The following is an 18,993-nucleotide window of genomic DNA, read 5'->3' as shown; positions in this document are numbered from 1 at the left end:
AGTCGCGCATGGACATTTTACCCTGTCTCAAGGACAGGAACCTTGAACGCACCAACTTCTCTTCTTGTGGCGGCTCGAAGGCGAGTCGAATATCACTCTGGATGGCTTCCAGAGTGGGGAACGCATACTCGTCCACAACGAGTTTACCCAAAGCCCACTCCTTGGCTTCCCCAGTGAGCCGGGAAAGGAGGAAGTTGACCTCGCTTTAGGAGCCTCGAGAAGTCTCAAGGCGATAGCGATGTCAAGCTCTCGAAATCAACGCGACAGCGACAAGCGTTCTTTGCCTTCGCCAGAGTAGACGGAGGTCTCCATCTTCACGGCGTCGTTCCGTGAAGTCTGCGTGGGAGTTAAACCTCGTCGATTGGATTCAGCGAGCTCGCGAGCCATGAAGTCGTGTATGGCGAGACGCTGTCCATCAGGGGTCGCTGATTTCGTCACCGAGACAACGAATGCCTCTCCAGATATCGCCGCGAGGCGATTTAGGGCATCCCACTCAACACCAGTGAGATGGGGGAAAGTCGCGTGCACACATCTGGAGCGTCAAAGTACGACGAATCGCTCATCCCAAACTCGGGCATGGGAAGGACTACTAAGTGCTACCAGGTGTAACGGGGCTAGAACAACCCGTACTTAGCTTACACTATTTTTAACGCTTTGAGGAAGCCTCAAAGCCCAAGTCTTAGGTGTTTAGTATTTCTTACATGGTTTTTATTCTGTCTTTTAATCACCCTAATTTCCTTGGAATCTTGATAACCACTCAATCTACGTGGCTTGATAAGGGACTGAGCCCACTAAACCAGCTAATATACGACGTGCTACTCTCGCTACCTCGAAAGTAGCACCCCTACTTAAGTAACATGTAAACTTAATCGAATCTACTTATGTAACGAGGCGGCCCATTACACATTTACTTTATGGGTAAAATACGCTTTTATCTAATTTAGAATAGTTTGTTTCTTAAAATTCCATTTTTTATGGGTAACTAATGTTGTCTCCGCCTGATATAAATCTGGCGGCCGAAACATATTTTCCTAATTAGCTAGGGTAACGTTTTAGATTCAAATAATTAAATAAAGTGCAATCCCCCTTAATGATATCATTTTGTTTCCAGACGAAACAAGGATTGAAAACGAAGTCTCATTTGAGAACTTTGTCCACCGATCCCGCCGCCTCCGGTATATTTGGAAAATCAGAGATTCTGCGGATGCGGCTGATGTTCGTTTGGAACGGAAGCTTTTCTTTGATTTCGCTAAGCCTAAGGCTAAAGGCCAGTTACGTTCGGCATTTATGTCACAAAGCGAAGAAAGGCCTAGCCGAAACTTCAGTGCTTCCGTTGACCGTACAACCATGGATACAAGCCGCACTGAGGCTATAGATACACCTAATCCCACACCTAGTGGTGGGAAGCGACGTTTGACGCAAGTTGACCCTGAGCTTGGCGCTCAAAAACGTCAACGGCGTACGGGCAACCTTGCCGAAGAGGTACCTCGAATTCTCAAAAGTTTTCAAAAGAGGGGTACCCTAGCCACTTCACGGATACTTTATTAGCCCTTTTGACGACGTCGCTTTAAATGTTTTTCACATATAACTGAAAATTCCCCCGCGCATCAAGCAGCGCGGGAGGGGGCCGAAATTTCGACGGAAGTATTTGATGCTCTAAGGCACGAGGTGCAACTTTTTTGTGAGGTCCTTGCTCGAGTTGAGAGCTCTTTGAGGCGGTTCGGGACTGTCTTTTAACGCTGGAGCTTCATCAGCCTCGTTTAGAGGGCCAGCTGGACATCCTGGTGAAGATGCAGCAATCTACGGCACGACCGCCTGTCTCGGCGCAAGCGCCTTCAAGTCCACGTGGGAAGGGTCCCGATATGGCTTAAGCAAGCCAACGTAAGACACTGGTGTGTACGCAGCTTGCTAGGAAGGTTTAGCGTATAAGCTAGGCCTTTCTTGGCCACGACCGTAAATGGTCCAATAAAGCGCGGGCGCAATTTGGTCGTGAAGACCGCGGAAACCAAGTTGAAAGGTAGATTCTTAGCGTTCAGTAAAACACGGTCTCCGACCATATAAGACTTAACTTTTTACAGCTTCTGCCTTTGGTATCTGCTTGTTATTTTTGTTTGTCTTGGCTATCAGCCATCGTATCCCTAACATGTCTTATAACGCTAGATCGCGTCGCGAAAAACTCGCTTATTTGTTTCCGAACGGTAACAGGGCTGATATCAGCAAGCCTATCGGCTTATCCTCCCCCATCAAGCCCTGAGCCACGCAGTGGTATCGTTAACGGAACGCGTGGGTGGGTGAGACCGTTGACATAGAACGGAGTATAGCCTGTAGAGGCATGTACAGCTTTATTTAACGCATACTCCACAACTGGGAGCATGGAGCTCCAGCGCTTTGGTGTCTGAGCACACACACTGCGTAAAACGTCTTAAATTACACGATTGACACGTTCCGTTTGACTATCGGTTTGCGGATGATCCGCAGTGGACATATCCAATCTGGTGCTTAGCACTCGGAAAACTGATTTCCAGAATTTTATTGTGAACCGGGGGTCCCGGTCCGAGACAATTGCCACTGGTACACCGTGTTGTCGAAATGCGCGATCAATAAACAGCCTTGCTGTACCTTTCGCCATCAATGGAATCCGGCATAGCAGCTAAGTGAGTCATTTTGCTCATTTGGTCAACAAAGACCACGATGCCGGAGTTACCGGTCGAATCTTTCGGTCGAACGAAAACAAAGTCCATTCTTATGGACTTCTAACAACCTATGGGTACGGGCAGACTTGTCAGTGGCGCAGCAGCATGCACCGAGAATTTAACCCGTTGGCAAGTTTCGCATGTGCGAGGGTATGTGGTGACCTATTTATAAAGTTTGGGCCACCAATATATCTGGCTGACAGACCGCTAAGATCAAAGCCATAGTAGATTGGCCGGTTCCTAAAAAACGAAAGGAATTGCGCAAGTGGTTGGGTCTCGCCAATTATTTACACAAATATAGCGAAAATTACGCTGATATGGCTAGGCCATTATCTAATCTCCTTAAAAAGGATACAGAATAATGCTGGACTAGCACAGAACATAATGCCTTTCGAGTTGTTCAGGATAGTCTAATCCATGTTCCGATCCTGGCACTGCCAAATCCAAATTAGCCTTTCGGTGTCGTCTGTGACGCATCGGATTTTGCCATTGGCAGTGCTCTGTTACAAACAGATGCTGATGGACGTGAACGTGTTATTGCGTTCGAGTCTCGACAGCTTAACGCTGCGGAAAAGAACCATCCAGTTCATGACACAAAGAGTTACTTGCTATGAAGTATGCTCTCGTCAAATTCAGAGTTCATTTGCTTGGCTCTAAGCCGTTCGTGATACATACAGATCACGCGTCATTATGCACTGCGACTAAGTCGCCCATCTCTCACAGAGAATGACCCGATGGCTATCCGTTTTTTCGCGGAATACAACTTCGAGGTGAAGTATAAGCCTGACAAGCAGAATGCTTTGGCTGATGCGTTATTACGCAGGCCGGATTATCAGCTCTCTCATTTAACGACTATCACGTCGCCTATTACTGAATTAATCCGTTCGGTTTACGCCAAGGATGAACAGGGGTGTTGCTCTGCTACGAGCTCTAAAGAACTCTGAATCAGGTATTCAGTTGTCGGCACGTTTGTGTGCAAGTTACATCGATTTTTTTATCGATAACGACCTGTTGCTTTATTGCACGGACTCTGCGGACCCTCCGCGTGTTGTTGTACCTCATGTCGAGGATTTGAAGTACCGAATCCTCTACGAGGCACACGATACTATTTTTGGTGGTCATCTCGGTCGCGAAAAGACCTAGGGCCCTCGCTTTCCAATAAAGCATCCCATAAAAGGAATTTCGTCTACGCCAAAAATGCATTTAAATGCATTGGCATACAATTTATTTTTGCGCATACACTCGAGCACTGCTCGCAAATGGTCTAAATGGTTGTCCATATCCGACCGACCCTGCTCCTCACAACTTTGGACAAAAATATCATCGAAATAGGTCTGTGCACAACCTCTATGATCCATTTTACTCCTTAGTTAAGGAATTCCAACACGTGGTATGTAATAATCCACCATCTGTCTTACCTCCGGATAGCGTTGCTCGTCATGAAATTGACTTGGTTCCAGGAACCAAATACTGTGTCACACAACAGTGGCCTTTACCACGGGAGCAGTGTGACGTCATTGACGATTTCTTCCGTGCTAAGCACGAGGCTGGAATGGTACGCGAAAATAAATCTCCTCATTCGACACCGACATTTTGTGTCAAAAAGCCAGATGGTAAATGGTGCACTGTACATTCTTATAATAAGCTTAACGCTGCCACTATACCAGCAGAAACTCCCATTCCTAGAAAGGATGTTCTTCAGAACAATATGGTGGGACGTACAATGTACAGTGCACTGGACTTATTCGATGGTTACTACCAAATGCTCATGCGAGGTAGCGATATCCCGCTTACTGCGATGAGCACCCCAAGTGGTATTTTATGAGAGTGGTTGGTTATGCCACAAGGGCTTTCCAACGCCCCGGCAACATATAATCGTCTAGTGACGCAACTGTTCCGCTCTCCGTAGGATCTTTAAGGATCGATGACCCATTCCACGCACTAAGTGCAGCTTTCGTGTCATCCAGGACATCTTCGTCTGGAAGTGACGATGAAATTAACTCAATTGCTGGTCGAATGACTACCATCTCAGATAAGTCGTCAGCCTTTAAGGCTCGACCGCACTCATTAATAGACATTTCGTTCAGCTCTAAAAGAGCATGTAACGATGGGATTGCCTCAATGGCTAGTTTTCCCTCAGTGTTACCGGTTACAATATTTACAAGCGTGTGTAATTGTTCACTCATTTCACTTCGTGAGCGTATAAGCGCTTCACGTCCCCGACTTTTCCAGCCTGTATTGTATCTATACCAGACATGGCGTCTAATTTGACGTTAGGTAACTCAAATTCCTTATCCAGTGAGCGTTTACGTGTCGCTTCACGTGCATTAGAAGGATTTAACCCAAAATGCTCTGGCGAACCGCCAATAGTGTCAAGGTGGAGAACTACGGGCTCGATCGAAAAGTGGGATCTCTTGGAGCAGCATGACAAGATGCTGCTCTGTGCAACAGTCGTTCAGTCAGTAGACATCACCAAGTGGGGAGCACTTAACGCCAACTGCGTGCTCTTGCCCAACCTCGCTCCTACGGACACAGAGACTGCCGTAGTAATGCCGCAAACGAAGGCGTCACTATACTTCACCTCCGACACTGCGCGCGCAGCCATCGAAGGATTCCTCAGCAGTCCAGTTGACTGGCAGCCTGTCCTCGATCTCATCACAAACGAGAAATAGGCGCCGATGCGTTGGAACTAAGGGCGCCTCGGGCGCTCCTCAAGCTGCGTCAGGGCGGACACCGGTGCGGCTCGTGGCGAGCCGCAGCTCGCACACGACACGAGGTTTTCAGGACTCCAGGGCGAGACCTTTCGAGAACACCATCGGACTGCACACGCAGAGCGTTGCGGGACTGCCGAATGATCCAACGCGGTGCATGGAGTGGTTATCGCACTTCAGGCAGCGGGAAGATCGTGGACTCCAAGAGACTCGAGTCGTGGAAGGGGAAGAGAACAAGATGAACGCGCTGTACTGCGCGGTATGGAGTTTTAAGGCTGAGGAGAAGCACGGGTTGACGATGTGGAATGAAACAAAGGTTCGATGGGGGGATTCGCTCTTCTCCTCAATCCGTACTCTACCGTCACCGCGTTTGAGCCGTGGAGAGAGGAGCTCTGGACGGAGCACTGGATGGCAGCACGGATTGAGCACCACGGCGGCGACTTTGTCATCGCTAACGTCTATGTGCCAACAGACAAACACGAGCGCGAGGCGCTGTTCGAGAGACTCACTCCGATCCTCGCCCAATAAACCGGTCCGGTCCTACTTGGCGGCGATCTCAACTGCACGCTCCACGCAAGGCTCGACCGCTCATACGATGTTCCGGGGAGTCGACAAGACTCGCCCGCCCTCCGGCACCTGCTGACGCGCACGAGTTTGGTTGACGTGCTCGGCGATGGAAGAAGAACGCGGACACTACGAGTTCCACGCCCGAGCGCACACGTACTTCTACCACTTGCCCGACGGTACCAGAGCAAGCTTCCGCCTCGATCGGTGGTACATCAGTACATCATACGAGATCTGGGTTCAAGACATCGAGCAATCCGTCCCAGAACCTGCGGCTGACCACAATGGGGTGACGATTCGAGTCGGCGCACTCTCACAGACTGTCCCGGTGCGGAAGCCTCGCCGAGTCTATCCGGTAACCGCGAGTGCAGAGAAAACAGTCGCGCTGGTCAAAGAGCGAGCACTCGACGCAGCGAGATGCGAAGTAGAAGGGGCACAGGACATCGACCTCGCGGACACGGTGACGGCGCAACGGCTCGCGAACTGGTGGGACAGCTGGAACGCCGGGCTGTGCAAGGAGATTCTGATCGAGGTTCGTCGCGTCAAGCGCTGCATGACTCGGAGCTATCGATTACGGCTGCGCATACTTCACCGGCGCCTCAATGCTGCGCAACTGGCGACACAACGTCCGATGCAACAGAATGAAACACGATCCACGAGAGAAGCCCGCACCAGTGTAAATGAAACAGACGAGACCCACGATGATGAAGACGACATGAATACGCCGCAAGCTATCAGAGCTCGACTTGCTGAGTGCCAACTCAGGTGGCAGCGAGCTAAATGTGAGCGCCTGCTCCGACAGCACACGTACTGTCCGGGACAGTCGTCGCTCCGGTTTTCGTTCGGGTGTCCACGAAGGTTCAAGACAACACGATCGTGTCGCTGGGCGGGGTGGCGTCGTACGGATCTAACCGCTCGCAAGAGCTTGTGAACGAGATGGCGGACGGCTGGGAGAGCACCATGCATCGGCATTACGACTCCCCCACCGAGACTGCTGCCTTCCTGAGCGCCGCGCCGCTACGGCATGGTCTGGACGACACGGCAGTTTTCGCTCCAATTACTCCGGACGTCGCTGCCGCTGCGCTAAAGAAGCTGAAGCGGCAAGGCCGCTGGGTCCGACGAACTCGGCAACACCTTCTATCGCAACAATGCATTGCCGCTCGCACCAATTCTTGCGCCGCTGTTCGCGCGGTGGCTCGAGTGTGGCGTGGTGCTGGCGTCTTTCGGAGAAGCCAACATCCAGTGCCTCAAGAAGTCAACTACCGCAGCCCTGCCGCTGGACCACAGGCCCACAGCGATTACAAGCTATTCACAAAGATCCTCGCTTCAAGGCTCCGTGCGCTACTGCCTGGGACAATCGACAGCGCGCAAGTCGGCTTTGTACCTAGTCGTGCGATCGAAACGGCACTCGACATCTACGCCGTAGCCAAGATCGCAGCAACGATTGACGAGGCGATGCGTGGGTCGCTCGCGCTTCTGCTCGACTTTTCGAAGGCGCACGACTCGCTCTAACGACCGTTCCTACTCGCTGTTCTCAAGTGGCTCGGATTCTCCCGGAAGTTTGTGACCATGGTCGCCGTGCTCCACGAAAACACGACCTGTCGGCTCATCGTGAACGGCTTCCTGCCACGGCGGCATAACGTGTTGTGCAGGATACGACAAGGGTGCCCGATGGCTCCGCTCCTATTCATCCTCGCGCTCGACAGCCTCTACAAGGTGATCAGTGCACGCAATGAGATCGACGGAGCGCCGGTAGTAGATAGGAGAATATCACCGTGTTTGGCTATGCGGACGACACGGCAGTGACCTTGCGCGAGAGTGGTGACATCCCGCGAGCGCTAGAGATCCTGGACGTTTTCGCTCAAGTGTCCGGCCTCGCCATCAACAACGCCAACTCCATCGTGGCTGTGCTCGGCCCATACGACCCGGACCGAACAGTCGAGTCGTTTGGGCTTACTTTGCTCAAGCCGAATGAGCAGTGAAGATACCTCGGGGTGCAAGTTGGACAAGGCGACACGACGGCATCGAGCTGGAACCGATGTCTCAAGGCGATCTGGTCCCGTCTCCCTCTAGCTCGTGAGAAGACTCACACGGTCGAACAGAGAGGGCACCTCGTACGAGCAATCGCCTTTCCCAAGATCCTCTACGTTGCGCGGCACTGCTGGCCCCCGACAGCTACTATTACCAAGCTCCACGATCTGATCAAGGACTTCGTGTGGTGGTAGCGCAACAGAAGGCGGTCTCGCCCGTGGGTGCGAGCAGAGCAAGCAGCACTGCCTTTCCGGCGGAAAGGCATGTCCATCCCGTTTATCCGGACCGAACTGACGACGCTTACAGCCTTAACAGTCGGCAAGTGGGCGTCGTCCGCTACCACGCGAGATCTCGTCATCGGCGACATGCTGTGGGGCGGCAGAACCACAAATCTCAATTCACTCTGGGCGACCGGGGATGATGCGGACGCGGTGGCGACTGCAGAATACGCTGGAGGAAGTGACGTGACGACGGTGAAGAAGCGGGCAACGATCGAAGTGCCGTCGCTTCGCGATGGGCATCGTTGCCATGGTGTCTGTGAGTGTGAACCGCACTTCGCCGTAGTCGATCCAGGTCCATGAGAGAGTGTCGCCAAGTGTTGCCTTGTCGCGGGCAAAACTTGCGCTGTTGAGCTTGTACCTGACTTCTCGTTGGTCATGTAGCCACGACATGTTTGCCATTGACGCGTGCTCGAGCCACCTCGTGTCGAAACGACCGTTACGAATGGTGTCCACGGCCATCTCGTTGCGAGTTGTGCCGCCCATTGCCGTTCGCGCGTCGACCGTGATGCTCCCGTCGACGTTGTGTTTGGCCTTTGCCTTCGCTACGAAACGCTCTGTTCTACCTCGCGTTGGCGTACAATTTCCCGTCTCTCTTGCGCCGGCCGGCCGGGGACGGCATCCTCATTTCGGATTAGACTGAAGTTCACCAGCATCATGACTGAACGTTGGATTGCAGCGGCACGCCGGTCTTACACTACGATGCAGGCCAACCGTGCAACACGACCCGAGTGCACTCCATGGCGGCGTGCGATCGGGCGGTAACCCGCTCTTGCGGCACTCCTGTCCGCAGAGCACACCCAGCTCTCACGCGCATCGTGCAGCTCTGGGCAGGGGAGCATCGATGGCGGCCGCGCAATGGAGTCCTGCAGAAGATCATCGCCTGACGACAACAACGCCAAGGTGAACGGCAGTGTGACAGGCGCGTGACAGCGAACGACCATTGCGTCGTATCACGCAGAGCAGACATGGTCAAGTGAATGGAGTTACGACAAATACGTGCAATGCTCCTGCAGGTCACACGGACGCTGTATTGACTCAAGAGCAACAGCTTCCCTCTCTGGAACTGGGCAGCGCAGGACAGGTCGTGCCATAGTCCCGAGTACCCCCACGGCGTCTACACACCCGCCAGCCATGTTCTCTGGACCCTTCCCTGCAGCACAACGACATTGGCAGCATCTCTTTGCGCTATGGGGTCGCCTCGGCGGTGTCGACGATGCTGACATCCACGTTTGGATCTTCGCTCTCGAGCTGCCAGAACGATCGAGCAACGCGTGGGAGGAGGCGCAAACGACGCTCGCAGCGAGTAAGAAGACCCAAGAGGCACGAGCGGTGGTTTTCGCGGCCGCGAATGAATTCTGGCGCTTTGCGGTAGCAACAACGCCTCACGCGATCTAGACCGAGCGGCTCCGATGCATGGAAGACCCGACCTTGTCGGCCGAAGCCCACCGAGCACTCGCACAGGCTAATTTACGGTGTGCCCTTGCGCGCTTTCGCAACTCGACTTACCAACCCGGTGGCAGCGAAAACGGACGGGTGAAGGCTCTCATGAGATCAGCGCTCGCGGATGCTCTCCTAGGACACGTCGAATTCGCTCCACTGCAGGTCTTGCCATCAGGTGGACAATCAGATGTTCTCTACCTGCTCTTCTTTGACAGAGGATCTCGCGGCAACCCGGGCCCAGGTGGCTCCGGGTCGGTGATTCTCTGAGTACCTGTCCCAACACACGCAGCGGCGATCACGTGGGACGCGTGCATGGCATACAGCGCGAAGACGACAACGAACAACCTTGCAGAGTACAGCGGACTTGTCCATCGCTTCCGACAAGCGAAGATGAGCGGCTTCTTGCCACCGCACGTAGTGGGCGACAGTGCGATGGTGCTCTCGCAGCTCCGGATGCCCCAGCTTGCAGCACGCTATCGCGAGGCGAGAGCACTTGCAGACGACGTCGCGGTAGCCAGCTGGGCCCATCACTACCGCGAGTACAACAAGATGGCGGACAGAGCAGCCAACATCGCGATGGACACTCGAGCATCCGCTCAGGTGCTCACACCGACTTCTGGTCACCTCGTCCGCTCGGTGGAAGAGGTCATTAACCAAGACGTCAATCACTGGCTCGAGACGTCGCTCGCCGCGGAAAGCGAGGAGCACGCAGGGCCGGCAATGACGGCGGGCGAGAGCGCAGCCGCAATGCGACAGCTTCAACGCCGGCAAGCAGCCATCCGAGGCCTCGCAGGAACGTAAGTTTTGATTAAGCAGCGCAGCGACTGGATCGCGGCCGAACTGATATCTTAGGTCGGAGATCGTACCTTAATATACCTCATCTTCATCATCATCGAAACAGAACAACTAGTTTCTTTTTAGTCAACAACCGCAAGATAGGAAAGAAAATTGGTTCCAAGCACCTGTTACTGTCCAATAAAGTGTCGTAACGGCTCTATATATAATTATTAAACTACAAATAGAAAGCTTACTACAGCTGAATATACATTTTATAAGTATATAGCAAATGAGTATAGAAATTGTGAGGTTTCTGGATTATTATTTTTTGCCAAAAAACAAATTGTTATATCAAAGTAATAACAATGTAACGCCAAAACTCAAATAGAACGAGTTGTGTTGACAGCGGACTCGGAATATTTAAGGACATACAAGAAAATATGCCGCAAGATTCTCTAGAATAGTGCTTTAGCATGACATATGGTCTGCCGCGTCTTATAGTTCTGTTGACGCAAGCGTCTGCATAGCAATTAAGTAATGGAACACTTGCCTCGAAATTTGTCCGATAAGGGGAAAGCTGCTAGTCGGACAATTTATGACTCCTCCTTATATGTACAAGATGAGATACTTTATATTTTGGTTCTTGCTGTGGGCTCTGGAAGGAGTGTATTCGTACTACCTTCTGTACGTCCTTTGATTTTTCCGACCTGAAGCATTTATGACATGCAACTTGATAATCAAAATTCAAATTAGTGTCGTTCCACAATCTGGGCATTTTGTTTTTGCGTTGTAATTGCCTGTGCGTATTTTTAATTATTCGACGCAAAATTATTTTCCTTACGAGTTTGCAAGTATCATAGGGGGAATTTTTACAAGGCATTCTGGACATGGTCGCGCACAAATGTGGTAACGTGTCTTTTGATATGGTCCTCACTAGAAGCGTAGGCTGGCGTAGTTGTCGAAGTGTATCGCTACGCGCTTTCGTATGATCCTGGGCGAAGGAAAACCTAAGAATAAAAACAATGCGATTTCATTCACACGCGGGGAAGTTTGTCCAGTCTTAAGATGCCTCAGCTCTTGTGTACCGCCGATATGCATTCTTCGACGCAACCTGTGTCAATAATCGGCATGCGGAAGTCACGGAAATGCCCGTTCGTTGGCCAAGCTTGAAACGTGGCAGGAATTGGTCTTTGGGACGCTCTCGCAGCGCGTGCTTGCGGATCCATTGTACATCGAATGCATCATGGCCATCCAGATGTGTTAGATAAAGTCTTGGCGATTACTCGTGGTGGCGTCACGAATGCCTTGAAGGGTATTACTATAGGCTGAAAGAGCCACTTCGCTCCGTCATCCCCGTTAATGTGTTAAAAGATGTCTTTGCAGTAACCTACGAGGCGGCGTCATTAAAAAACGAACTTGAATTTGATTCAGCCTGGTAAAGCAAAAGATGTCGCGTTGTCTCCAATGTCCATGTTGCAAAGCAAATTGGCCAATGGCGCAGGTGAGACTTCGTTGGCCCGAAAGCGCATTGCATGTGGCAGTTGATTTCTTTTTGCTTGAACGCCATGGTTTATTCGCATACGGTGTTTTCGTATGCTACATGGATGACGTTTGCCACGACATTTGTATACATCTTTTGCGAGGTGTACATAGCGCTACTCGACCAATTGCTCACGTGACAGTGATTTCACGCGACTGCCATCACACTTTGTCTTCATGTGGTACGTTGAGACGCTGGAATGAGAAATACTGACAGTTGGCGCAATGTTCTTGCATCCGCAACCGTGACAATCTTGGCGCTAGGTGTGCTTGGAGCGATGGGTGATGCGTTTTTAAAGGTAGATAATATTTGAAGACAATTACTTTACATGATAATACTCTCGAAATATTATCTACCATTTAGAAATTATATTTATTTAAAACCTTTAAGTGGTAATTTCATGTAACCATACACCCCGTTACACTACTGGCGAGTCGGAATTTGGATCCGTCCGGTCGTCGTTACGAGCGATGATGTACTTTACAGTGCTAGTATTTGCTGTGATTGCCTTTTTTGTCGTGACGATGGCGGTATTCAAGAGCGAAGCCTACGCAATTGCTATAATGCATGTTAGTTGTGGCAGTTTAGAAGCAGTTGTCGCAAACTTTGGCTGAGTGAAATGAAGCACTACGTATATAGTTGTAGGAATATCAACATGAGTAAATTTGATTTTTAACAGAGGAGTCTAGAGTCTCTATTCCGATCTTCTTTCGAGAATTATGAATGCTATGGCACCTGCGACCAATTTATATAGAAAAAAAGGGTTCGTGAGTAGGTTTTGCAGTACAACTGCAAGAGAAACCACGCACACCCTTACGCGAATTTTAACGCAGCTATCATGATGGCCTTATGAAAAACTAATTAGATATATACGTAAAATTGTGTTGGCTTTCTCTCAGGATGTATGTTGGCAACATGGTTACTTCAGATCTCAAAGATTATTTTATCACGTGATCACTGAGAAAGCATATTGGCCGAGACAGTCTAATGATTTAGTAAAGAAGGATCCCGTCAACAAAATTTTGTCCACAGCATTGGTCTGAGCACCGCGTTCCAGGGAACGTCAATGACCCCCCAGGCGCAATTAACGGATCTCAAACTTTTCTTAATCATTGGGATTAAATCTTTAAATCTTTAATGTCGTTTGTCTTCGACTTGGTTTAATTATTAATGCTGACATTCCTTGGAGCAGCGCGCGTCGGACTTCTTACGTCACTCTTTTTACGTAAAAAGTATCATTTTGATCATACTATGCAGCTCAACAGGTTTACAAGTGGTGACTACAATTGTTTTAATAGTCCAAATCAATACAAATATCAAGTGAAAAGAAATTGTCTTCTTTGCAGCCGCTCAAGACCATCGTGTCAAAGTCCGGTCTTCCTCCATGATATCCACTGTCGCAAAAAGCCTTGTTGCACAGGGCAAACGCTCTATGAGCACTGTCCGCTACTCGGAATTCGGTCACCCACTCTCTGTCCTTCAGTATGTAGTCATTCTCGCAGCTAATGTGCCGTTTAAATTCACAACATTGTACTCGTTTTCTAGAATGGAGGCAGACGACAAGGATGTCGCTTTAACCAAGGGCCAAGTGTCCCTCAAATTTCTTGCCGCACCAATTAATGTATCCGACTTGTCTCAAATACAAGGCGCGTATGCAATTAAACCCACGTTTCCCGCGGTGGCTGGGAATGAAGGGGTCGCTATTGTCACTGCCGTGGGGGCTGGCGTCACTACTGTCAAAGTGAATGACCGCGTGATTCCTACAAGTCCTGGCTTTGGTGCGTCTTTCTTTCAATTGATCTCCCAATACGTGAATAGTTCTCATGGTATATGTATGTGCAGGGACATGGCGTAGCAAAGCGGTTGCGAAAAGTACCGAAGTGATGAAAATTTCCGAGAAAATTACGATTCAAGACGCCGCAACGTTAGCCGTCAATCCATCCGCTGCGTATCGTATGCTGGCGGATTTCGTACCCCTTCATAAGGGCGATGTCGTGATTCAAAATGGCGCGAATAGTGCCGTAGGGCAGGCGGTGATTCAATTAGCAGCTCTGCGTGGACTTCAAACGATTAATATCATTCGTGACGATGGGGACTATGATGTCACGGTGACCCATTTGAAAAACTTGGGTGCTACCATTGTATGTACGGCCGAGTACATGGGCTCGGCCAAGTTTAAAGAGCTTGTGTCGGATTTGCCGCGTCCAAAGCTTGCACTCAATTGCGTTGGTGGCAAAACGAGTTATGAAATGGCTCAAGTGCTTGCGAAAAAGGGCGTGCATGTTACGTACGGAGGCATGAGTAAAGAAGCCGTGTCCGTGGGCACGGGGTCGCTTGTTTTTCATGACATTACGCTCAAAGGATTTTGGCTCAGTCAATGGGTTCACGATTCGAGTGTGGAAGAACGAACTACGATGCTCTCGGAACTCGCAAAACTTGTTGAAACAGGAAAGTTGCGTACGTGGATTCAAACGTATAAGTTTGCCGACTTTGATGACGCGTTGCTAGCTGCTATTCATCGTACTACGAAGCGCAAAGTCGTACTGCTTATGGAGTAAAGGAGGTAGTTACAAGGATTGAAAAAAGGAGGAGTTTAAGCTCGAGTCGAAATAGTCAGCGAGTCGAACCAAAGTCGGCAACGTGATTATTTCATTGCTTTGTTGCCGTGCACATTGTATGGAATTTTGTTAGCTCTTTTGCTTATTGTTACCACATCGAGAGCTTGGCTTGTAGCATTTTATGCTAAATAGGCTCTCAACGCTGGGCTTGTGCCCTTAGTGTGCTCAGTGCAGGATTGCGCGTGGCCACAACGTTTTGACTTTGCGATTTTTAGAAGAAAATCGGCAATGTCGCCGTTTTTCATGGCGTTCGTTTAGCTGTCACAATATTTCTTTAGATTTGGCATATGCCACAAAATTTAGCCTTCACGGTAAACAGCAGGCAGAGATAAAGATATTTAGGCTCGGTAGTAGTTGCAGGACACGATAAGCAAAGTCTATGTTCATTCTCGAGAAGGCACTTTATCGTTTCACTATAGAGCAAATGGAATACAAAAAACATAGTAAATTTAGCAGTCCTGCCATTTGTGTGTGCATGCAAAAAGCGTTTATAATTTATTAATGTCTAGTAATGGGTGTAAGTATCTTTTCCTATAAGAGAAATAATACCAGAAAACGAACTATATTAATACGGTTTTGCTTTTCCCTAATTCCGATCCTTTGAATTGGTTTTCCTAGTATGACACCAAATTTGTCATCCAAATCTAGTACGATGAAATCATCATCGTTCTGTTCACCCTTTAACGTCTATTGGATACCAACCACACATTTCTTGTTAGGAAATTTATATATCAAAATAAATATAAATTAAATATAACTTTTCGCATTTTACGTCCTAAAAGATGAATTAATGCCAAGGCATCCACTTATTGCTTTTATTATTATTTATTCTTGAACCATTCTAATAAATTTTTTTTTTTTTTAAATATTCATTTATCAATTTTAAATTAAATGAAAAGGGTTACTGTTACAGATGCGCTGTAATGCTAGGCGCACTGTCATTATCATTAGAGGTATATCGCGCTCAATAAATTTGAGTCTGTAATCTTCTTGCAATAGGCGAAGAATAAAATTATTCGACGTCCCACAACCAACATAGGACTTTAGTGGCAATTCATTTGAATCTATAATTTTAAAGGTGATAAGGTTAACCTCATCGCCTGGGGCAGTTACACAGAATGGTTGTGTGTGAGGAGTAACTTCAGTCAAAAGGTCTGCAAAGTCTTTTGACAATGCTGAATCAGTAGGGCGCTCCGCACCTACTGACGACGACCGTTTTGTATTATCCGCTTTACCGATGCAATTCCGCAAGGGCGTCGAATCCTCGTCCTCCGCTGTCCCTAGCGGAAGGTCGATCGTTTCGCTCAATGTTTCTAGGCACTGGGCGTAGGGCTCTAAACATAAGTTCTGGACCACCCACTTTTGTTGTCTCGAAGGACAATAAGCTTCAGAGTAGACAAATTTTGTTTCTTGCTAAAGTCGTCCTGCTCCGCTATGGAGATCGCTTGGTCGAGCGACTCAACTACAAGCCTAAACAGGTGAGTCTTAACAGGACCATCCGTAAGACCTTAAATAAACACAGTTACCTGTGTTTGAACCATCAATTGGATGTCTAACTGTACAACTGACCAGGTATCTTGTATGATGGGCATAAGCGTGAAGGTTACGCTTGCCCTGCTTCAAATCCAAGATATCGGCTCGAGCTACAAATTCGGCATATGGCGGCTCAACTGTTTACTGGTCGGGGTCTTAAAGACCTCGGCCGACTTAAAGACTAATGGGTCGTGAAGCTTGAGCCCCAAGGCCCAAGATTTGGCACGTCCGGCTAAGTTGGACATGCCAAATTTCACTTTCCTCGCATCATCATTGATACGGCGAGCTTCTATGGCGTCATCTAATTCGATGAACCATCTTAAAAGGTAATCGCCTTCCACTGGCCTTAAGCTTAAAGATCTCTATTTTTAAGCTTCTGGGTCGACGCGGAAGCGTCGGCCCGCTAGCAGCATGTAAATGCTGCTTCCAGCCGTTGAGCTCCCAGTTCTCTGAACACCTCTGCGTGTTAAGAGCTTTGCTGACGAAGCAAGGCTTCTTTTTTCTGGCTCGGTCGAGTTCATGTTGTATGTTCTTGGCTATGCTCGCATGAATTTCAACTCTGTTCAGAGTGAACAGCATGGCGCCAACGGCTGGCCCGCCTTCGACCGAACTCATGCGTTCGATCGCTCTCGAATTAAGTTCACTCAGATGAGTGAACCTTTTACGCATTGCGTGGTAGCGTTCTTGAGGAACATGAAAAGCTCCCTCTTCATCATCCAACATGTCCTCGTTTGATAAAATATGCGTTGGCCGTTGAACAGACTACAAAGTGGTACCAGGTGTAACGAGCCACCCTTTCTAGTACTGACAACAATACTAGTCACCCTCACTGATTTCAGTGAAGGTGGCGTGCCTTGACTTCTTCACGTACACGACGTACAGAGAAAGGTTTTAAGTAGCTACGTAGTCTTAGCTATTCAAGGTAAAATCTAAGGCTTAAGAAGAGAAAAGTAAATCTGTATTAATATATTGAGTTCCTACGTAACGATCTTCTATCTACTACTGACTATTTTATATTTATAATTAACTATGTATGGCCCTCCTTGCGCACCGCACAATCGTGTCTTGTGACGATTGGCGGGGTTGATTCAAACTCAAATCAACCAATCAATAGAGCTGATGTTTTATTGCGTCAAAATTTCTAAATTAAGTAATATCAAATTATTAAGTCAAAATTATCAAAGATAACAATTTTGTTCTTCTTTACTTAATTCCTCTCATAAAAACTAATATTAGTATTCATCCTATTGTAAATAACAAATAAATGTAACGGACACCGCATTACACTTTAAATATTCATATCAAGAGCAGCATTATTCTAAAGAAAATTACTTCTGAGAGTTTGCCCACAGAGATTTCTCGATTATCACCTTTTCATCGTAATATTAGACACAATCGAGTTCCAGATTGCTTGACGCGCAGGCTTTCCGAATTTATTACTTTTTGGAATTACGAAAATATTTAAATAAGATGGCACTAATTTGGCACAAAAGCTAGGCGGGACCATTGTGACTTCTCAATGGTTTGTTTACCTCTGGAAAAGGAAATGTTGCTGGCAAATTTGGAACAAATCCCTGCAATACTCTAGTTAAGAACCCTGCGCTATTGACCTACGGAAGCTATTTCTGTCGAGTTGACAGACATTTGCTCATTTTTATTTAAGTCTAAAGCTTAAAGCAAAATTTGTGAACCACCTCAATACCTTGATTGGCTACCAGAGGTCAACTATAAAATCATAAAGATGCGAAATTAAATAAAGATAAAACATCTGCGGACAAGCTCTTGCTTATTTATCTAGCCCCGAGTGTCTTCGTCGACTCACCAGTCACTTTCTGCTGACTGCTCTGCTTGGAACGTTGGTCCGGGTGCGTAGAGGCTTCCATTTATATGAATATATCTTTATCAATCAAAGACTAACGATGACTTTTACTTGTCGCGTCACTAGCATCTGAGCATCCAGAAGGAAAGCATGCAGATTTTCGTTGAAACTTTATCGGGCAGCCCCTTGACGCTAAGCGTGGCGGCGGATGCCTCGGTGGCTTCTGTGAAGGAGGCTGTCGAAAGCGTGGAATACATCCACGACTTTCGTCTGGTTTGCGCCGGTAAACAGCTAAATTGCGGATCGCTTTCTGACTATGCCGTTGGTGAGTGCGACACGTTAAAAATGCTCCTTTCTGTGAATGGTGGTATGCGTGCCAAGTGGCGTAAGAAACGTATGCGTCGCCTTCGTCGCAAGCGCCGAAAAATGCGTCAGCGCGCGAGATAAGCAAGTGGCTCTCGATGGAGCAGTCGAGATATAAATGCGCGGCTTGGAATAGGCTCTCGTGATAACTTTTTAGCGATTAGTTATTATTGATTGCTTTTACTGCTTCAGGCATTTAATCTTGTTAGTCCGAATTAAAACGTCGCCATAATTGCTATTGACGAAAACAAATATGACAATTTTAATTTGTGCATAAGCAATTGTAAAGATAACTTGAATTTCTCGACTGCTCTAGGATCAAAGTCGAGAGACCATGGAGGAAACTCGAAAGTTTATGACGAGCAACGTCTTAAGTCGTATAGTGACACTTTAAATAAAACGAGCTAAGCTTTGTAAGAGCTGCTCTTTCGAGGCGCTGGAAGGATGTTGATACTTATTGTCCCTCGTCGTGTTTTCACTATCGTTCACCCCACTTCGAAAAGTAACCTCCTTGTTCTTGCCAGAACATTAGAATAACCAACTCATTCTATATCGTCGTCCGGTTGTGGCATTCAAAACGCGGAATGCTTCTTTGCACTGTACTTATTCTCGCTTCTCGCATC

At 48.3% G+C, this 18,993-nt stretch overlaps 4 protein-coding genes across 4 annotated transcripts; all 4 read left to right on the top strand.

Annotated features, from left to right (window-relative positions):
• Positions 1–5,125: 5,125 nt before the first annotated feature.
• Positions 5,126–5,365, top strand: CCR75_002380 (uncharacterized protein; the record flags this gene model as incomplete). The annotated part of the gene is made up of 1 exon (XM_067960477.1): positions 5,126–5,365. The coding sequence occupies one exon, from the start codon at positions 5,126–5,128 to the stop codon at positions 5,363–5,365; it is 240 nt and encodes a 79-aa protein (XP_067819187.1).
• Positions 5,366–6,385: 1,020 nt separating this feature from the next.
• CCR75_002379 (uncharacterized protein) lies at positions 6,386–6,613 on the top strand (the record flags this gene model as incomplete). The annotated part of the gene is made up of 1 exon (XM_067960476.1): positions 6,386–6,613. One exon carries the CDS (start codon positions 6,386–6,388, stop codon positions 6,611–6,613), a length of 228 nt encoding a protein of 75 aa, XP_067819236.1.
• A 6,594-nt stretch (positions 6,614–13,207) lies between these two features.
• Positions 13,208–14,754, top strand: CCR75_002378 (uncharacterized protein; the record flags this gene model as incomplete). Its single annotated transcript, XM_067960475.1, has 4 exons — positions 13,208–13,262; positions 13,384–13,519; positions 13,583–13,815; positions 13,880–14,754. The coding sequence occupies 4 exons, from the start codon at positions 13,208–13,210 to the stop codon at positions 14,593–14,595; spliced, it is 1,140 nt and encodes a 379-aa protein (XP_067819237.1). The 3' UTR covers positions 14,596–14,754.
• Positions 14,755–17,986: 3,232 nt separating this feature from the next.
• CCR75_002377 (uncharacterized protein) lies at positions 17,987–18,664 on the top strand. The gene is made up of 2 exons (XM_067960474.1): positions 17,987–18,053; positions 18,134–18,664. The coding sequence occupies exon 2, from the start codon at positions 18,158–18,160 to the stop codon at positions 18,452–18,454; it is 297 nt and encodes a 98-aa protein (XP_067819238.1). The 5' UTR covers positions 17,987–18,053; positions 18,134–18,157; the 3' UTR covers positions 18,455–18,664.
• Positions 18,665–18,993: the final 329 nt, after the last annotated feature.

Source organism: Bremia lactucae, linkage group LG15, assembly GCF_004359215.1.
Source record: "Bremia lactucae strain SF5 linkage group LG15, whole genome shotgun sequence".
Lineage (NCBI taxonomy): Eukaryota > Oomycota > Peronosporomycetes > Peronosporales > Peronosporaceae > Bremia > Bremia lactucae.
This window is presented reverse-complemented; position numbering and strand designations above follow the sequence as displayed.